General features: G+C 41.1%; 1 protein-coding gene across 2 annotated transcripts in view; it reads right to left on the bottom strand.

Moving 5' to 3' along the window:
• sli (slit guidance ligand) overlaps positions 1 to 22,045 on the bottom strand; it is a 587,738-nt gene that overhangs the window by 136,496 nt on the left and 429,197 nt on the right. For both annotated transcript variants that reach the window (XM_071591752.1, XM_071591753.1), the window contains exons 11-13: positions 19,417 to 19,488; positions 19,164 to 19,235; positions 4,060 to 4,131 (exon numbers count right to left, since the gene is read on the bottom strand). In XM_071591752.1, coding sequence (XP_071447853.1) covers positions 4,060 to 4,131; positions 19,164 to 19,235; positions 19,417 to 19,488 — 216 coding nt within the window. The remainder of the gene's footprint in view (positions 1 to 4,059; positions 4,132 to 19,163; positions 19,236 to 19,416; positions 19,489 to 22,045) is intronic.

Below are 22,045 nucleotides of genomic sequence, written 5' to 3'. Positions count from 1 at the left end.
ATCAATTATGAAAATTAAACGAATTGCGCACTAAGTCTGATCTTCTAGGTCTTATGATCAAGTCATCATTTTCCCATAATGGCTGGGACTCCAAAACCTCCTGTCATACAGGTATATCTCCTAGACGGGATGGAGGACGAAATGCATCTGTAGATGCGGAAGCGAGGTGGTTCCCTACTTTAATTTTCATTGTCCAAATTCCATTCTCGGTCACGTTTTAGGCATGGATAGCATTCCATCATCCGTTTCGGAGGAATACAATACTAAATTCAACCATGCATTCATCTAAAAGTATCAAAACACTGATTCTTAAATGGAGAGAGAGTTGAAACACAAACGACACTACAAAATCTTTCCATCGGCAAATATCTTTATATTCAGAGTTTTACTCACTCCTTAACATGAAAAATATTTCCGAGAGAAACTCGGAGGATACATTGTAAAGCTACCAACTTCGCTTTAGAAAGACCAAAATGAATGACATACCAACCAAGGGAAATAACATTGTTTCCAATGTTATTTCCCTTTGAAATAACATTGGAAACATTCACAATGCTCAACATCTATCTGTATAAACCACCGAAAAGTAATGAAATGAGAATTACATCCCGGGTGGAAAAAATAATAATGTGCCATCTCATTTGTTATAGCCTTCCTAAGATTATTACAACAGATTTCATACTTTTATAAATTATTTGAACCAACGGTATGCAGATGAAACTTTACAATTTGAAACTCGTGTATAAAATATATATATATATATATATATATAAATATTCATAACTTTAATTATATCCTCTTTGCTTTAGGTTTTAAATTTAGACTGCGGTTTGTAGGATACGCTTGAACGGAAAATACACAGGGAACAGAATTAAACTGGACCTACTTCTCCATTAAAATAATTGCAACAGCTACGGTAAACATTGCGTTTATCAAAAGGAAAATAATTGAGGCCCTCTTCTACGTCAATATAATGTGAATTAAGCCAAGTACTGCTGATAGTTCTGTTAGACGAAAAAATAGGGAGAGGTAGAAAAGGTGGGAGCGCTTTATTTGCCTATTCCTTCGTGATTTATGACTCAACACGATTATAACAGAGAGCCATGGATGGGTCTGGATAATTTACCTATCATCCAACTTCTTTTCCTCAAACTTCATAATTTGACTGAGAAAATACATATCATTATTCAAGACAAAACATTCCGATGTATCCCTCAAGTGAAATTTACACCATTACGCACAGTACTTATAGTGAGTAACGCGTTGGATACATTTCCGAGGCGTAATGCATAAAGACGGTTTATTGGCCTTCTAATGATTTCATCGTGCACGCTGGTTTGAAGGACGTATTATTATGGAATCCCTCCTCGCGACGTGAATTTATCGGGCAGCCTCGCAGATGGACACGACGCAATATTTCCAGATTAAACAAAAGAGAAACGAGCACGCTCATCTGCAAGTGCATCGTTGGTGTTGTTGCTGTACTTCACTTCACGAGCTTAATAAGATAAGAACAAAGACAAATTGAGAGGAGTCATGGGGGCGGCCTTATATGGAAACAAGGGGAGGGAAGAAGGTAAGGCAGACGGGAGCCAGATGGCGCACATGAACAACGGAAGAATGGGAAGAAGGATGACTTTAAAACAAGGAAAGGAAAACAGCGAAGGCCACAGGAACGCATAGAGGAGCTCAGGCAATTTATTGCAGGTGGCGGTAAAGGTCGACGTGACTGTTTTTTTTCGCCGCAATTGTGATCTTTTGAGCCTAGCAGGCTGGCAGAAGACGATCGAAAAACTAGCCCGAAATGAAAATTAAGCTTCATAATTTGGAAAGTCCATAGCCGGGAAATTAGATGCATTAATTAATGAGGAATGATTGAAAAAATAAACAGTTCTGCTTCCAAGTAAGCATAATGATCAATGAGGGAAAATCTGATTAAATATTTTCTTTTCTTGTACATTTTAAGATAGAATTACGGCAAACAGGATTTGATATTTTTTCCAGCATTAAGATATGAAGCCTTCACAAAATTTGTTAGTAAAATATGTCGCTACACGTTCTTTTTTCCTCCAAAAAGTTTAACGAAAGCTATAAAAAAATTACCCCCAATTATTCTTGAACAGTAGGGCGGAGGATAATACATAAATATAATTTTCAAGACAAAATATACATATTACAACTACACAGGGGACAAGAAATTCCACAGGAATTGTTAAAAACACGGATGAAAAAAGGATTTTTAGCCATAGAAATCAAATTATCACATCATTTTATTTTCAAACCCATCATTTCTACCTTGGTCTTTTGGTGGCCTTTGAGAAACGCGGTGACCAATGATATTTGGCAATCAATACCGGATCAAAATCCCATTGCACAAGCCATCAATTCGATACAAAACAAACAAATCGCTATCTTCCCATCATTCATACTGATCGGACGACGGGCATCCGATTGAAACATTCCGCGAAACACCATCGATGAAATTCACCCGTCAATTGTTTTCCCATCATCCACTCCTTCCCTCATTATTCCCCCGCCCACAAAACCACTCCAAAAAACCTCTCTCCATTCATTCTCATGTATCTCCCTCCCTTAACCAATATCCCCATGTCTCTCCTTGCCTGCCCGCCCACACTCACCGCTCCGAGGAAATGCGTGCGGCGCATGAGCCGCGAACGTTTCCCGACCGAGTCTCCCCGGGAATCCTCTGGGGTCTAATGAGAGACGTGCAGCGGAAAGTATTCAAAGCGCGGAGAAGATTCTGGGGATTGGGGGAGGGAGGGAAAACAGGCGGGAGGAGAGTGAGAAGGGAGGAGGGAAATGGAGGGGAGATCGGTGCTTGGATGAGTGGCCGAGCCGGGAGGGGATCTGTGGGGGAAGGGGTGGTGTGGTAATCGATGGGGCGGGCACCGCTCGAAGAGCATTCGGGGACGGCGGCCGACGACGAGGCGGCGATCGGCGATGAGGGTGCGAGGGCGTGCGGGCTGAGTTATAAAAGAGGAGGGTAGGTAGGTGTGCACGGGGAGGTGAAAAAAAGTTTCGTAGAGGATTATGGGGGAAAAGGGAGAGGGACGGCGAGGGAGGGACTACGGTCCTCGCACCGAGGGATGTCGAGTGATCGGAGATGGCGTGGCGAGGCGATTGAGAGACGCTATGAAGGAGGGTAGGATATTGTGGAGTGCGAAAGTGTAAGGTATCGCGGCGCCGGTGTCAGATAAAATGCGGGGAGGGGGTCGAACTATATTGGCTGTGAGTAGCAAATAAAGTGAAGAAATGACGAGGGAATGGGGCGATCGACAAAGTTGGAGGAGGAGACGATGGGAGGACACGAAGGGATTGAGGGACGGAAAAAGATGAGAAAAAGTGGTCGGAGATAAGGGCTCTGATGGAAGATGGATGGTAAAGTGCGTGTGACATCAGCGGCGGAAGGTTAAAGGACTTCGACGCCCTTGATTGATTGGGTAAACTGACTTATTAATCGAAGTATCTTTTTTCAAAAGCGCAGCGAACTATTAAGCGCATTGCTGAAGTCGTTAAGGACCAAGTTCGCAAAATAATTCAATGAGAATTCTCCTCGACCGACGAAGTGCAACAAGACAAACAAAACGTTTTGACAAAATGTATACTGATGACACATAATTGTAATGAAAACTTCCCTACCCTTTTAATAAATATTGAGAAAAATTTCTTCAGTAAAAACAGCGTTATTGAATTCAATTAAAACAGCATTCATTCTATTACGAGAAAAACAAATTTGCACTTTTCCACTGATTTCCATAGAATTACCCCACATTTCTGTGGAAAAGTGCAAATGACGAACTTCCACTACATCTCGCCTGAATCTGTTGGAGCATTAATTTATAAAATATCTTTAATGGAATTGATTAATAGCTGAAAATTGAGTGTAGCTGTCCTCCTTGATGTTTTCAGGATTCATTTTTTAGGAAAATATTATGTCGATGATTTTGCGACCACTAATGGTTTAGATGGTTTCACAAGTGGCTACAATTGTACCGCAGGCATGAAAAACTAAGGAATTAAAAATATAATTGTACTTACAGAGTTTGGATGCTTTTGAGGGAGCTGAACGTTCCATTCGCCAAAGACTGGATATTATTATCGTAGAGTGACCTGGAAGAAATAATTTTAAAATTAATACTAATCTCAGAGACAGCAAACAAAAAATATCATAAAATTTCCGAAATAAAAGTTTTAAAAATTACATCTGGCATTGAAGAGAGCGCAATTACACACTAAAAATAAATCAACATAGTAAAAATATTTAACAATGAGTGAACTACATGCGACAATGGAAGTAACGAATAATTTATAAGAAAACTATTTAATTCACTGAGAACTATGTTAATTTCAATTTGATTCATAATGTCGAATACTTTACTCGTTAAGAAAAAATACACTTTAACAAATATCAGAATCGTCTTCCACACGGATGATCCGGTAAAGTATTCTATGCATGAATAGCAGTTGCGAAATTGGAAACCACCAACAAAATGTCTTTGTGGATTATATAATACCTGTAACTTCCAAAACATCCAATTGATTTAAAATATTCAATACACCACTACTTTCAACCACACCAAAAGGGATTACAGAAATGAAAAAAATATGAATATTCAATCCACTCGGATAGCAAGCTGAGCCATAGAATAACAAACGCGAAAGCAGGTTGATTGCGGGATAAAAATAGAAAACGTAAAATTGAAGCCGGAGAAAAAAAACCATATCCTCATGGCAACGAATGATAACCAAATGGACGGAGACCGCGTATTTAATAGCTCAAGGGAAGGCTGGAGATATGTGGGTCGCGAGACCAAAAGTATATACATAAAAAACAAGATTTTTTTAATCCCCCCACAAGCCATTTGGGCAGATTATAGTGCACGCACACCCACACATCGTAAGCGGGAAATAGTGGACAACACGAGCGGCGATGGGGTGGGAGTGGGTTTGGAATATCCCTCACCCGAGAGCACGAATCAGAGAGCAAGGGAGACAAATCTTCGTTACGACGCAATAAGCGGGAATTAAGCCGAAGCCAGGACTTCCAAGTCTCCGGCAGTGACGTGGATGAGGTAGGGGGGTGGGAGAGAGCGGGCATGAGAGGGTGCGGGAGCGTAAGCACCCCGCAATCCCCCTCCCCCGTCCCAGTACCCCCTTCCCCTCTTTAACGTACAACCTTTCCCTACAGTCCAACGCATCGTATTAGGACCGCAGATGGACGGGGCGGATATGGAGTGAGGGAGGGGCGTGGTTTCACCGGGGAAGAGGGGGAGGGGACGCGGGAGAGATAGGAATTTGATCGGACGCCCAACACTCCTCCTCCCCACCCACCCAACTCGGATGCTCTCCCTGCAATCCCATTTCTCTCTCCCGTGCATATATATACACACGCCCACACCCTCCCGTCGGGGCCTTTACTTCCGGTCCCGCGTTGCATTGTGGGATTAGCCACGCGGCATTTGTCCCGACCGTGCGAGGTCCCATGCAGTCCGCATCCGCGGGGTGGCTACTCTCTGGGCGGAAGGGTCGTCGACCACCTCCACTACCCTCGCGCGGAGCGGGGGTTTCCACCCTCAGACGTGATGGTGATGTGCACACATACATAAACCAACCCCCTCTATCGCCGCACCGTCTCCCCCCACCCCCGCAAACTAACCCCGCGTCAGCCCCCCGTGGTTTCTTGCGGACATCCTCCGTCAGACTACGCCGCTCGACCTCCTACTTTCCTCCGAGACACCCCTTCCACTCGGGTGGCAAATCCGTCTTTAATTTGACGGCACCTTTGGGTCGCAAAACCGACCCATCGCGCTCTCCGCTCCTTCCACCCCCGAGGCGGTGGCGACTCTCCCCCTGTCCCTCGACACCCCGTCGACGGGATGAAACGTCGCTTTGACCTACGGAGAGTGGTGGGGGGTTGAGCTGCTGTGGCGGGGAGAGGACTTAAAACCCCCTCTCAAAACCCCCCTCCACCAGGCCACATCTCCCTGTCCCGCCCTCCATAAGGGGTTTCCTAATGGACGGTGTTATGGATTTCGTACTTGCGCGCAAACGACGGGACGTGTGAAGGTTTGGGAACGATTTCAGGAGTCATTAATCAAGATTTGTGGGACAAAATGCGTTTTAGACTGTTTTTTTCGGTAATTAGTCCGAATCGAGTTGAGGAAAACAAACACTGATGTCCAATCGCTTTTTTGAGCGCCAACTGATGGCTAACTAATCACCAAGTGTATTGCGGCGCGGTTTCCCTCCAACAAAGATGGTAACCGCAACGAGAAAATTCTTAATGGAAGTAACAAAATAGTTAAATAATTTCTCTCGAATAATTAACGTAACTCGTATTTATACACTCTTTGTTATCTAGGCTGTGGAGTTCATAGAAACCACCATCTCACCAACGACATGGTCGTCGCGGAATCTATGATTATGTAAACATTAATTTACCATTTTTACGCGTTGATCTTACAAAGCGGTCTCATTAAATGAGATCTTGCAATTTCACCACATTAATGTGACTCAAATATACGTGATCTCACTGTAAAATGAAAAATTAAGAAATTAAAAATTCGGAGTCATTATGGAAACCTCAATTGCAAAATAATGAATTAAGGGAGGCATTTAACGTAGCCATAGTTATTTTTGATTATCAATGAGAATCTTTCACTTCCTTGTGGCTATTTCTTTGGTCTTACGCTGGTTTAATCTTTGTGCGTATTTTCCATCATTGGATATTATCCCTTTTTGATTCACATTTTCGATCAGTTAACGAGTAATATATAAATGTATTTGTTACATTTCTTACTCTCCTAATTCACATTTTGATGTAGTACAATACCTCACATTGGTACATGTAGGCTAGAAGAACTAAAGGATCTCATGGCATCCATTTTTTTTAGAAAAAATCATGGCCATTGACCCAGTAATCTAGAATACAGAGCAGTTTTAACGCAATAAACAGGTGATTCTCCTGCGATCGACAGCTGAAAGGACACAAGTTCTACCATAATAGTTACATTCGCAATGCACTTGAGTTACGAGGAAAAATAATGACCAAAAATCATTACGCAACCTTCTTGTACGCTCACGTGTCCTTGCGGATAAGCGTGTTGAGAAATGCGTAATTTTATAGTAATCCCGTTCCTGGATCTCGTCATCTAGGATTTTTTGTTTACCTGAAATAGTATAAATTATGTGTATTGTTGCCATGGAGAAAAACTGGATAAAGTTTAATCAAACCAATGACGGATTTATTTATTATAAATGGCCCGAAACCAATCATTATAACGGAAACTAAGGTTGGTATTGACAGTCAACAACTATTTATCGAGCATACACAGATTGGTGATTCTGTGGTTGTTGACCAATCAGAGATGATGTGCTTATTTTTAATTCACAGGCAGTAAATGGTATCAGATTCTACAAACTAAGATTCACGAATCAGTCATTTACCTAAATCTGAGATTGATGGATTACACCTTGAATGTAAGATTGTATTAAATGGTGGGAGATGTTTAATAATCATGGCAGTATTTCATTATCTGGAGGGAATTTTGGATTATTAAAAGGCCCAATAATAATTACACAATGACTCACGAGGAAATTAAACAGTTCTCGCGTTGAATTAAAGGCAATAAGTAATTCATTCTAATTACCGTTTTCATTGATATTAATGTGATTAAAGACCTCTCATTTAATGATATTTGAAAATCTCATTAAAATTTAAACATAAATGTAGGAACTTCCCGTGGACTACCTCCCTTATGATTGCAATCCGCAAGACTTAAATTTAAGTTCTCTAATTTTTTAGGTAGCAAGAGAGCAGCGAATAATGCATTTCTTTTAAATTGAAAGTTAAATATATTTAACATGACCCCACCATTATTCCAGGACATTTGATACCAACTGAAGCTTTGACGGTGCGACAACTTCTCTGGAAAAATGGATCGGAGGGGTATCCCGGTAGAAAAACTCAACAAGCACGCAAAAAGCGATTAAATGGTGATTGCTTCTGGGCTAGAAAACGACAAATAGTGCGTTTTTTCTTTCTCACGCGTTATATTTTTCCCTCGTTTGCCGCTGACGCTATGAAAAACTGTTTTTGTCATTCTTCTCTCTGTAGACATAGGTTCAAAAAAAAATGAAATTAGGGAGGGACCGATGATCGCTTATTAATAGGTTTATCTCCCAAACCTTAAAAACATGCGCACGCAAGCTCACGTCCCCGAAATCTGTGCCAATTTCTGGCATAATGGGCGAAACGTGTTCTAACCCGAAAATAACCAAATAACATTCATGCGTCCCCTTTCCGCCTCCTCATCTCCTCCCTACAGATTCCCACTTCACCTCTTCCCGCCTCCCATTCCACAACCCTTACTCTCCTCACCGCGCCCCACACTCCACCCGTCTCTCGCACCCATCTCGCACGGCTCCTTTTGGCCCCATCACCCAGGGGACATTAAAAACGAAACCTGCCGTGGATGACAGAGGCGGGAAAGATATAACGTTTGCCGTTATTCTTTCCACCACATCGACTCGACATCCACCGACTTCGGGTTTCAGATCTAATTTCTCCAACCAAGTAGCCTTTATGGTCTCCCCACGTCCTGGCCAACTGGGACCCGTGCCTGGGTTTTAGTCATCTCTCCCCGCGCTGCGAAAAATGTTTACTGAAAATGTCCCGGCTAGTGGGACGCACCTCACGCGGCCTTCCTTTCACGAATATCGACGCAAGCGAGAGAAAATGTCTCCCATTATAAGCATGCAGGGACCCTATCCCAAGATACATAACGTGACAAGAAAAATATAGTGTTTTCAAACATTATTACGAAATAATAATTTTCCTCAATGAATTTACTCCCTTAACCATTTTGGGTTTCAGATACACCTCTAATTAACGTTGGTTAGGTAACAAAAATGAATTCCTTTGTACTAAGGTAATAAAAATCTCGATTGATGCAATATTTATTATGTAAAGTACTCAAAATAATAACACATTGCTATGGAATTATTGCCCCGTCGTTGCTTAGTAAAAAATATAATTACTTACATGTTTACCTATTTTACAAATTATTTTGGAAATTTACGTTTTATTAACATACATTCACCCGATTAAAAAGATTTTTGCAAATAAATATCCCTAAATTCCCCTTTTCTGCTTTCTGCTACACATGAACTTCCTTGTCGCGACGACTAAGTTCGGTGACCCCGAGTAGGTTGACTTTGAGATATCCTGTTTCTGACAGGTTGGAAACGGTTGGATGTGGATAAGCCACAAAAGTTCCTGAGCACTCATCGTTCAGTACCTGCCATAGAAGTGTAGAACTGCAGGATATCATAAAAGTACACGCTTGAACTATAATTTCAGTAATTCATAAGTTATTCAGTCATTTATATCAAACATCGCAAACTTTGATTAAAGGTTTAGGGATATAAGCGAGGTTCAAACACTTTTTTCCTCATTCACAATAAAAGTCAGTGTTCTCAACGTAATCTTTTTAGATATTTTTATCTTCCTTTTGTAACATTCATGATTAACCCTGGAATGTTTAACTTCTAATTTTATACAATTCAATTTTTTTAATCCTCTAACCCTCCTCACCAAAACTCATACGTTAAAAAATCACTGTCCGTTGCCTTGAATATGATGTTGACCTGTCGAGAGCTCGGGCAGAAATACCTAGATTGAAAGAAAAAAGAGAGAGGTATCATTTCTTATGTAAACTTCCGATTCTAGCATTACTGACAGTTAATGTTTTTTCTTGAATGCACATTTTTTTCGCAATATTTACTCGTATATCGATTCCTATATAACCTACGTGATACTTACTCATGTAACAGTAAAATTATCCCCCTTCACCTTTAATGTAGTAATTCTCTCGTCCATCCGTCTTTTAACTCTCTAACTTCGCCTCCTGCCCGAAACTCCCCGAATTATCTGGAATGATTTTTAAAATAACGCCTGCCCATTCAACCGCCTTCTTGTCAAGGATCTTGACGCCTTCCCCTTCCTTGTTCCGCCCCGTCGCATTGTTTTTCGAGAATAGACGGCAGCGGCGCGGCGCGAAGCGAGGTTTCCGACACCGGTCAAGGAAAAAATAAAGCTAATAGGAGGCGCCCTCCCGAAATGTGAGTGCCCGCCAGGGAGAGCAGCGTCGGTGGGTGGTCGCTCACAAGAGGTGACATGGCGGGGGGTCCACAACGGAGACGGGAAGGTTGAAGGGGTGTCTGAAAGAGGGTGGAGGAGGGGGGCTGAGGTGAGGGAGAGGATGAGGGAAGTTGGGAAACCGGGAGGGAAACTCCCCCTCGCCCCGCTCCTCCCTCGTCTTCCCTCCAGGAATGGCCTACCACGCACAATTGGCGTGGATGGCGGAATTCGTGTGTGTCGTACGGGTGGACGAAGGGGGGATAGCGGGCGACCGTCTATGTATGTTACGCGCAGCGGAGGACCGCTAATGGCTCGAGAGAGAGAGAGAGAGAGGGTTTGCGAAAGGAGGGAGGGAGAGCGTGAGAGAGAGAGAGTTTAGGGAGGATTTCCTCCTACGTTTAACTGCTACGCGTTGTAACGACAGCGGCCAAATCCCACGGTCATTGCGAGTCGATCGAGGATCAAATGAGTTCGACCGCGGGGGGGGGGAGAGAGGCAGGGATGGCGGTGGGGTAGTGGGATGTCGGGAGGACGACGATTAAGCTCGCGCGGCGAAGGACGAAATCGGGTTTGGGGGTGGACGTGGACGAGGGTGAGGAAGCTGTAGTGGGAGAAGTTAGGTCGGAGAGGGCATCAGACGGAAGGGTCATTACAGCTTTAGGAACCCGAGGGAGACCACAAACTTCTCATGTCTCCCGACTATAATCTAGACATCGAGCATACAAACACTTCGCAATTGCGAACAAAAAGATTAATAGCACATACCGACGGAAAATAATGTCCTTTTGGCCGCGTTAAAAAATTGCTTACTGCATAAGATAAACATTTGAGCCATTTTATTTAACCTATAAAAAATGCTGCCCATGAGAAAACTTGCTCAGAAAGATGTTTGTTCAAAAGTGACAACACATCAGAATGGTATTCATGAGAAAAACAATTATTGAGGAGGAGAAACAAAATATAATGGCATTAGCTAAGGAGGAGAAGAACGTCAAAGCTCTGAAAAAGTGTATTCATATTTGTTGCCGCCTTTTAATTCTCCCAAAATCTTAATCCTTACGTTTTAACCTTAAAATTTATTTCTATGAGTACATCAAATTCACCCAAAAACTAAGATTTTCATGTGGCCATGTTCTGCTTCATAATAATTCATCTCATTAAAATTATACATACAGTCGATATATATATATACTCGTAGTCTACTTGATAATACTTATCTTAAAATTATTTCTTACACATATAAAATATGAGATTAAAGAGGAAAAATTTGAATGTTACCTATATATATTTCGTGACGTTTCGGTTTTATTTTCCCCCGAACGCCTTACTTTGCGGCCAAAAGAATTCTGCGTTATGGACTAACAGCCTAAAATTGATATTGTGAAAAATATCTAGATGAGTTGATTTTAAAAAGGCTATCGGAAAGATTTTATTCTCGCCATTCTAGCGCCAGGAGCTAGTTTGAGAAGATTGTTGAAGGATATTACACACACTTTTTCATGAAACCCACGAGCACCATTTTCCACACCCCACTAACCTCTTCAGTTCTTCAAGTTTCCAACCACAATTCATTTAAATGAAATTATCAATTTATTCCCTTTCTCATACCACGTTTACTGCTACCTCTCAGTATCCCCTCCATTTTCTTCCATTTCTCTCCAACGAATTTTCTCTCGATCGTAAACAAACTCATTTCTGAAAATATTTATGGATTGGGTGGAATAAATAAAGAAAATGTGAGGAGAGTTGGGCAATCTCATGATATAAATCCAAGGTGGAGTTGGACGGGAAGGGGTTAGCGGTGGGCGACGCATGAACGTAGCAGGACTCAGGCGACCCCATACCCTTCCTTCCCTGGATTGATTTTAAACGTGGAAATGGGACCATCGGCAGGGCGCAGACGCATTTCTGGAATTCGCGAACAGATCCGCTTATGTTTACCGGAATGAAATGTGGAATCGGACACATTCGTAAATCAAATGTTGTTTATTCCCTTAATATTTGCGTGCGTCCGGGAACCGATGGGAATTTGCGTGTCTGCGAATTCTCTGTGGAGCGGATAAAATATTGCAGTGCAGGTATTTCTGCTCACAATTGTCGATTCGAAATATGATGCTGGAGTTGGATGCGGAAAATCAAATGGAAAGTAGAAGAGGAAAAAATGAGAAAGCACACGAATCGTAAAAGCGGGAGAAGAAGTGGCATATGGAGCAATATTCCCATGGAAGGGAAAAACCAGGTGGATACGGTTATACCTCAAGCACAAGAGATTTATTAGATACACGATAGAAAGGAAATTAAAAGGAAAGACCCGAAGTGTAAGGCTAAGATCGAGGAAAATCCAGTCAACGGCACGTAGAGAGAATTATTTGTTTAAAAGGAAGGAAGACTGAAGTCAACAAATCTTGGGATACTATAAAGTCTGATGAGAACATCATAGAGTTCAATCGTGATAATCACTTTAAAATTGATCCCAAGTTAACAAATATTAACCTATTCCGAAAATTAGATAACAACTCAAAACTCATTGCCATAAATCGGTGAATTTACTTCAATATTTGTTTATTGATACACATGATAAACCACAGCCAAACCAAGTACTTAAGAAAAATTATTCCCAAGAAAAAACGCAATTTTCAACAAAAGAGCGGACAAGGGTAATTTCACATATTTAGTATAACATTTTTCCCCTTAATATGCGACATCACCGAATTAATTAGAACATTCAATAAGCACAGACAACCTCTGTGTTACTATATTTATCGATTAAAGATTAAATTCATACAAGAATAATATGCCACTCCAGTAGAATTTTAGAACAATAGGAATTGTAAGGCGTTTCTGTATCGACGAAAAAAATGCATAACTGTTAGCAATCCGATTAGGCCACCGTTGTAGGTGGTCGAACGTACTTCGAGGATTATTTTATTTATAAGGAAATAGCCCTCCGGGGGTTACAGAAATCTGTAAGCGTACACGAAAACCAATCTCTTTCCCAGAGTTGGATCTTTTACGAATAACACTACGTCGTCGCCAACGTCCTACCCACCGAAATGAACGTTTGAGAACCAAGATTTCATTTCATTCCTCAAGGAGGGGAGACAAAGTTGATGCAAAGGTAGACAAGGCGATAGTATATCATCCCGCTGGAACCCCTTCACAGAAATAAATTACGACCGACCCGGAAGTCGGACTTGTGACGTTTCCTTCCTCCTTCTCTCTCTCTCTTATTCTCCCCCATGCTCTATTCCCGTCTCCCTGCTCCCCTTTCACTCTTTCCTTTTCCGTCTCGTTATCTGCCTTACTCAAATTAGTCATTTTTCCTCGGGGTGGCGCTGTCCAATTAGCGTCTCAAAGACAACAAGATAGGAGTCAGTGCCGTGGGATGGGATGAGGAGGAATAGGAGGGAGGGAGAGAGACGGAATAGGGTGGGAGAGGGGGTGTTGGAGAGAGGAGAAGCGAAAAAGTCATCGCAAAAGGACCCGGCGGGAGGAAGGGGGTCGGAAGGGGGTCGGACGGTGGGAGGAAGAGGGTGATGTGGATCCAAGGGCAAGGGTGAAATTGGAATGGGAAAGTGAGTGTGCGGATGAAAAATTAAAGGACTATCCACCCCACTGCTTGACTGCTTTCCACGAAAAAGGTGCGCGGCAGGTTGTCAAAATTTGATGCGTCGCGCTGTTTCCTCGAAAATTAAATGAAGCTCTTCCGGTGGTGAGAGCCAACAATAACTGAGGGATGAAATCAGAAAAGCGATTCATTACGACGGGGAATCCCGGTGGCAGTGACCAACTGGATTTGCAGACAGTTTTACGCACTTGAGGCGTAAGTCGGGAAGAGCTCTTAATACCCCATCGAACTTATACACACAAATGTGCGCTTTAATTGGTTGAGTGGGAATTGAAAGGAGTGGGAATAGCGATGTAGTAGGGTAAAATATAGGATTGCCGTCGCAGGTGAGAAAACCCAGTAAATATATCTAATGCCTTCAGTGGTCACCAGGGCGTATCATTTTAATTAATTATTTTGGCCTTATTCTCCTCGGCATTGGGTTCCAAGAAACAAATAAATTATTATGTCAATGTACGAATTAATACTGTGGCCAGTTTGCTCTGATAAAATACACACAAATCTGAGGTACACCCTGTGAGCCCCCACCGGGGCTAGTGCAGGGGGGTGTGTCAAGACAACATGTACGTTAAATGAATATTGGAATAAAATAATTCGCACACGCCACGCGGCTGTATTTGTTAAGGGTGACGGATAAAATGAAAAATCATATCTGACGAATCCTTTTGCCAAAAAATATGAGAGAGAGAGAATCTTTCGAAGAACAGAATTCCTCTGGTGACTCTCCGTAAATGAAAGGATAAACTGTACGTTCATTAATAATTGTTTATTATGTATAGAGATTAGATAAAGGAAATTTCGCGAGATGATCTCTTATCTCTATGACATTAGTAACCAATATATTTTTTTGGTCAACATCGATATCTGCTTAACTATTGTATTAATTAAGGTTCCGGGATGAACATTGTTTTCGACGTATGTCCAATACCATCATTTTTTTAAATTCTTTTAAATCATGCAAATAATATAGTCATATAATGACAATGGGTGTACCAGAGGTTCATAAAGGCCAGCAAATGGCAATTTGAACTTTAACTCCCTTCTTCCTTACTTCCGCTCACACCCTTTTTCCTTCATATTAAGGCCCTTTCTTGAAATATGTTAATTACTTAGGAGCAAGTAACAAATCGTTCTCACATGAAAAACGTTCAAGTGCTGGAAAATGTGAGCGAGGAACGATGTGTCGATACTCGTAAATCTTCCCGGGATTAACAGATGACTCCCTTCAAACCTGAATGCTAGTGGACTGCTCTGTCTTAAATTCTGAGACTTGAATCATTCGAATTATTTGCCAATTTTTTCATGGTCCAGGGTCTCATTCTTCTCCATAATAATCTGAAGCGCCACTAGACGATATAATAACGACATACGTATCGCACCCAATCCAACAAGTGAAAAGGATATCGCCATAGTTTGCTACTATTTCATCTTTAAAAGACGAGCACATGACAATTCTTAAAAAATTAATTTAAAAAATTCATATTATTAAGTTTTTTCTATGGAACATGTGGTCTAACACGCTGCTTAATTTCCTTGAAATATTATTGCCAGATATTGCAAGAACTTCTAAAGGATTTTAGCCAGTGCCCGGAACGTTTCCCATGTGATGATATTAGATGGGGATTAATAAGAATAAATTAAATTATCCGAAACAATACATCAAAGAAAGGACTAGGAAATATATAATCGAATTAATGAACTTGAACCGCCACATCAAAATAAAACAAACATTTTCCTTGCTTACCATATATATGTGAGTCGCGGTAGTCCAGGGGGTAGAGCATTGGACTACTGATCGGGGAGCTCTACCCAAGCTAAGTGATTTTTCGGGTACCAGATCTTCCTAGTACCCAATAATCGGGACTGGGAAAGGAAGTGGCTCCCCTACCCTGATATGTGAATTTCACACGCCGTCGGGCTTAGTACTAGGTGAACTCTACCATCACCTACCAAACCGATCTTCGCGTTGATTACTGTGTTTATCGGTTATATATATATAAACTATATATATATATATATACATACATACACACACATAAGCACCCATATTTTGATCATCCTCAGGGACCATAATATCTGGAGAATCCATGACTTCTTTCTTCCTTGAAAGGCAAAATTCAAGTTGACTTAAGGTGAGTGAAAGGAGGTGTAATTCCTCCCTCCTTCCAATTTGAAACTGTGCACATTTCAATGGTAGTGAGAAGAAGTTCGACTAGTTACGACCATCTTCGGCGGGTTTTATTTCCCCACTACTATTGATCAACTAGAACCACACAGGGTCGGTTCGAACAACACCACAGGAGATGATGCGGTTTCGCAGGAATTCTTTTCCCATCTTCGAACCTTTTACACCGTTCCCCCTCCTTGCCACTGAAGACCGTACCATTGCCGACGGTGTTTTGCTTCTCTCCAATCTCCCCCGGCCCAGTCCGCTTTTCCCATTGGGAATCCATTAATGGGTTGGATGATTTTTTTCATCCCGTACAGTATAAGGAGTGTACGAGTATGTGTGTATCGGAGTGGCAGGGGAAACGGGTGATTACAGGAGGAGGTTGGATGGAGAAGGAGGAGAGCGGAAAGATAAGGATCCTTGGCCGACGAGATGCCTTCGCGAGGTCTCTGCCCGATCCGCTCCCCTGTCCAGAGGTGGTAGGGTCAATCGGTGTGATGATTCAAGCTGCATTTGTACCCTCACCTCTCCGCTTACACCACGCGTTTTGCCTTGCGAGAATCAGATGTTTTAAGGGCGGTAAGTGCGCCACAATATGCCTCTCGACAAGCAAAATCTCACTTTCAAATTCACGAAATAGGCTCCAGAGAATCACTCAACTGCGTACAAATTCACATGGTCCCGATTATTATGACGAACAATGAAGGACTCGCTGCCATTCACGCAGAATGCAACCCACGAGAAAAAGACTTGAAAACTATAGTAGTAGTAGTATTTAGGGGAGGCGACCGACTGCTGCGGTCATTTGCGCCATAGGGGATGGACAGTTAATGGTGAAGGGTGGAGAGAACCCCGGCGTCGGCATTTGCCTTCTCTTTACGAAAGGCGACAAGGGGTCCGCAGTTTAACGTCCCATCCGACGGAAGGCGTACCCACTCGAAGTGCTCTCCACAAAGCACCTCAAGTAGGGATCGAGATACCTCTGAAAAATATTCAACACCGTCGGGATTTGAACCCGGGTCCTCTGGGTGGGAAGCCAGTACGTTAGCCCCCGCACCATCTCGACCCCTTTGAAAACTATAGGAGTTTAATTTTTACAAGGAGGTGATAATTAAGACAACATATCTCGGAAGATTGATTTATCTTGATATAATAAAGAGAGTCGACATCCACACTAATTTAGATACCTAATGGTTTTCCCTTTGCATTAAAATTTATAGCATAAAACCGAAGTGAGGTAGAATATGTGCATCTCTTCATATATCTTATAATAATCAGGTTATCCCTAATGAGACCGCTTCAAAAGATCACCTCCCGACTCCTACAATTATGCTGTTTACCACAAATGTCCTAATATCCCCTGACAAGTGACTTGCTCATGGCTAACAGGGTGTGATGAAGATGCATTCCTGTACATTTCCTTTTCAAACTAATAACAATGTGATAATGAAATGCCTCAGCTTCCTGTAAATTCTTTTAAATTCCTTCAGGTTTTACATTGTAAGTACCCGCTTAGCTTGTCCATTGAATATAATAAAACAATGAGCCACTTACGAAGAAAAATCATATTTTTTCATTGAGTGATGGAACCATTATAAAATCTGAAAGCAAAAAAAAATAAATGATGAGAAAACTGCAATGAACTGTTTCGTCAAAAAATAGAATGCGAAATGACCTAAATTCCTGCGACGTGGTGTTGGAAGTTCAACAACAATGTCGCTTACCATACTAATAAGGCGTCGAGGGGCGAAACGAATCGCGCATTATCACGGTATATGTGGGATTCGAGGATTACCTCAGTACACGTAAATGATAGCTAGTTACTGATTGCCACTGCGCTAGAAAATATAAGAAGTCATTTTTTACACGGCAGGGAGATAAGTGGAGGCAATATTCAACTGTAATTCAAAACCGTTCCCACCAAAAAAAAATGAGTATAGAGGCAATTTAAGAGATATGAGAGAGAGAGAGTGCCGACTAAGATAATTGAACAATTTCTTAAAAATTGAGGTCAATAAAAAAATCTTCTAAAATGGTCGTAAAAGCTGTATTTCTGCGTCAGATTTTGTGATGATTGGAGGAATTGTAAAAAAATTGTACGGACCTTAATACCTAATGAATGAAAAATGTAATTGTATTTTAGAGAGATAGGCGTTAGTGTTTTACCATTAAATGTGATACGCTTTACGACGGCTTTTTATCTACTTTCATCCCTCTTTCTTTCTTGGAAAAAACAAAGACCTATAATTTACTGTCCTACCAAATTTCCAGAGCCAAAGTTATTTTGGAAGTTATTTTCGATTTTTATCTCTCCATGTTTCACGGACCAATCCGATAGCGTAACAAAACATCTGAACCCGAACAATTCCAAACACAGAGTAATTCCTAATAACTAAATTTAAAGGAAGAAAATTAAAAAAAAACGCTAATTTTGGACCAAAGTAGAGCGAGGAATGGCATGGAGGGAAAAAGAATATACTTCAGCAACAACTGCAAGTGAGTCTCCGGGATATATCTCAGCCATTCATCAAGATTTACAAAATGATCGATCATTACGTATACGATACTGAAGTGGGATAAAAATAAAGAGGGAAAAAATAACACGCTGAAGAGAAAATGTCGTGAAGACCTCTTCTCGCGTGTTCAACGCGGCTTCCAGATTGCTGAGAGAAAGGGAAGCGGGTTAATTGACGTTTCCCCGGCGAGTTTTGGGGTCCCGAGTGACCACTCCGGACCCTTTTAGCGAGAGGTTTTGAAACGTTTTACACGGAAATTTCGACAGGAGATCACATCGCCATTCAAGTTGTTCTAATTTTCCTCCATTAGCAAAGGGGGGGAAAAAGTTCTCTCTTGAAACAAAACCCTCGGATTCGGCCTGTAATTTTCCCGAAAAGCGGAATTGAAAGATGTTCAAGATTAATGGGGCTAAATAAACGCCTGAAAATTACGTGTCTGCGACAATGATCTACACCAGCAGAGCTTTGGCGTCTTTATTTAAATAACGTAAAGAGAACAACGCAAATGGTTGCGCCCAGATCAAAAAGAAAATGAACTGTGACCGGGAATTCAAAAATTAAACTCGAGGTTATTTTTTCTCCGGCTCGACCGAAAGGAATCCACAGTGAGGACCGATACGTTTCTTGTAGTACAATCAGTGTTTTCACTGAAGTAAGCTTGGCCAAATAAAGATATTAGGTACTTACAGTAAATTAAGGCTCACAAGGTCTCTAAAGGTGTCTTTTCGAATGCAGGAAATTTCGTTCGCATTCAGCAACCTGTAACAAAATGAAGAATTTTTTAGCACATTAAGATTAGTTAGGAAGTTATCAGTACATTGTCAAAATAACTAAAATATTTTTATGTACACAATAAAAACAAATGTAACGGGAAAATTTATCGATACATCTAAGATTATTTAAAATCGAAAGTTTTGAGGAATCGTGACTTCACACTTACAATAGCTGCAGAGAGGACAGTCCATAAAATACTCCAGCGGGTAGATCAGTTATTTTGTTGCCGTACAGAACCCTGGAAAACAAGTATTATCATTAATATTGCCATTAAATAAACATAACATTCATCACTATATTACTTTTAATATTTTTATAAAAATAGATTGTCCTTGGACTCAAGATATATTTTTATTCACCAATAAATTGAAATTTTGCGAACGCGTAGGTGCCTCTCCCTTCAGAAGAATAAGTATAATGGAGGTTGTGAAAATTGATAACTTACTTTCATAATAGATATATTATTAATACTCCAGGTAAATTAAGGGTCTGTAAGTATAAAAAAACTACTAAATATTTTGCTTTAGCAATACACTGCAGAGCATGCCTCTTGAAAAATGTTTGTTAGCATTAATAAGCATTGAGAAATAAGGTACGAGTAAGAACGGTTCAATACAGTCATTAAGTCTTAACTATGACAAAGTTAAGACTAAATTTTAATGACTAACAACATACTGAGGAAAAATATGATAATTTAAAAATAATTCTTTAGCTTTTCCGACACCGTACTGTCGTTCTGAAATAAAACGCCCCGTAGTAAATAGGAAGATGGCAAGACTATGTACTCCTACAAACAGGTGAATAGACAAATATGGCATGACGCTGAGTCCAAAAATATAGAGCGCAAGGGTGCCGATGCCCATAAAAAAAAACCTTTCCCCACACGGTCAACTCGTTTCCCCCAAAGGGAGAAGGGAGTTGACCGTGGATCCACATGGGAGGAGGAAAGGAAGACTCAATCAAAGGTGGCAGTGAAGCGTGCAGAATCCGACTGCGCACACTGGCCGCCGCCGTTGGGGCGGAGGCGGCAGCAGGAGGCTCGCACGGCAGTCGTCTCTTTGTGAGAGGGGGGAAAAAGAGAAGTCCTTCGATGCAGGTGGCCGGGCGGGAGAGAAGGAGGGAGGAACTCCCAAGTGGGAGGAGGATGAGGGAGGCCTAAATGAAGCCGGACGTTTTGGCTCCACGGATGCATGAGCTGCAAGGGCGATGCGAGCGAGTTCAGTTTGGACGGGGGGTTTGTGCACAGGAAGGTGACGATTAACGGCATTATCCCCAGGACGCTATATGCCTTTCGTGCCATCGCATTGAAGAAAAGATTACGAACGTCGAGGATGTCGCTTCAAGCATGGGTGAAATGCTGGCAGAAAATGGCCAAACTGTGAAAGCATTTGTCTCTGCTGACCAAAAGGAAACTATTTCCGGCTCGATTTCGCGGAACTCAATTCATGAAAGCACAAGAAAAATAATATATAAATGTCTCTACAGAGAAGGTAATTGACGAAAATGCCTGCATTACAGAGAAAAAACATGGAATGCCGGTGATCTAAGGGCATTACGCTGTATCCTAACCATACGGAAACTCAGGGTTATTAAATTATATTTAACGATGCAATTATATTTGCACATGATTTACAGCTTACATATATGACAATTAAGAATTGAGTGCCATGGACAAATAATATGCATTTATAACTTTTGTTCAACGTCCACGTTTAAGCTCACAAAATAATAATACTTTTGAATATTTACAAATAAAACCTGATTCTGAAATACAATGTTTATTTCAAAACCTCAATGATAACACTTTTTATTCAGAGATGGCTTAAGAAAAATTAAAGGAGCTAAAGAAGAGGGCTTTAATATTTAAACTAAAATAATACAGTCATTCGGTGATCAAAATTGGGCAACTTCTTTTTTTTGGCGTCATTAACTCTGTGTTCATCGGAAAAATACCATCAATGGTAGACTACCAAAATAATAATAATTATTCTTTCTATTTATAATTAGAAACTAGCGGCGGCAACATGTATTTCCATGACAAATGTTCCTCATAGTGCATTACCAACAATGGAATGTGAGAGTTTATGGGTGAAACATTTTACTGTTATTTTCCGGAAGTTTAATTCAATACCTTTTGACTAACGCCTTTTGTTAAGCAATATTTTTTTGTTTTTCGAATTGATAAAAAATTTTAGATATTTTCAGAATAAACAACCCTTGAAAAAGCTACACAGAATTGTGCCCGTTAAAAGTAGAATTTCTTCCAAAACTTTTAAACCACAGTCAAGGACTAGTCTTGGTCTTTGCTAATGGACATAGCTATGACCGAACGAATCAGAATTTGAAGACGATTGACATAAATAAGGCGCAAATCTGTCCAGTCAGACTGGCTGATTCGATAATATGAGTCAATATATTGTTGAATAATTCTTTGTGGGCCTAATAATAGGTTACTCTAGAGTCCACATAGCGACGCATTTATGAGGATAAATTGTGAGGAGGCTTCGGAGGTCAGTTTACCTCGGGTTGCAACACCATCCAAAATGGCGCGGGTTTAAGCTGCAGTACCAAGAGATAGTACTCATATTTCAATGGTGCCACCTTGAAAACTATAGATTTGCATTGCGGGCAAAGACATGTATTATACGTATACTTCCCTTAATGTATTAGATGAACAACTAATTCCCAATCACTAATACTCAAGGGCTTCTCCTAGTTGTTCACCCTGTTTGAAAAATGAAAAAGGTTGCCCGACACAAGCGATGACGAAGGCCACCAAAATATGGACGAAGTGA

This window comes from Hetaerina americana, unplaced genomic scaffold, assembly GCF_022747635.1.
Source record: "Hetaerina americana unplaced genomic scaffold, ioHetAmer1.1.p SCAF_5, whole genome shotgun sequence".
Lineage (NCBI taxonomy): Eukaryota > Metazoa > Arthropoda > Insecta > Odonata > Calopterygidae > Hetaerina > Hetaerina americana.
The sequence above is the reverse complement of the archived record's forward strand: the minus strand, read 5'-3'. Positions and strand labels throughout refer to the sequence as shown.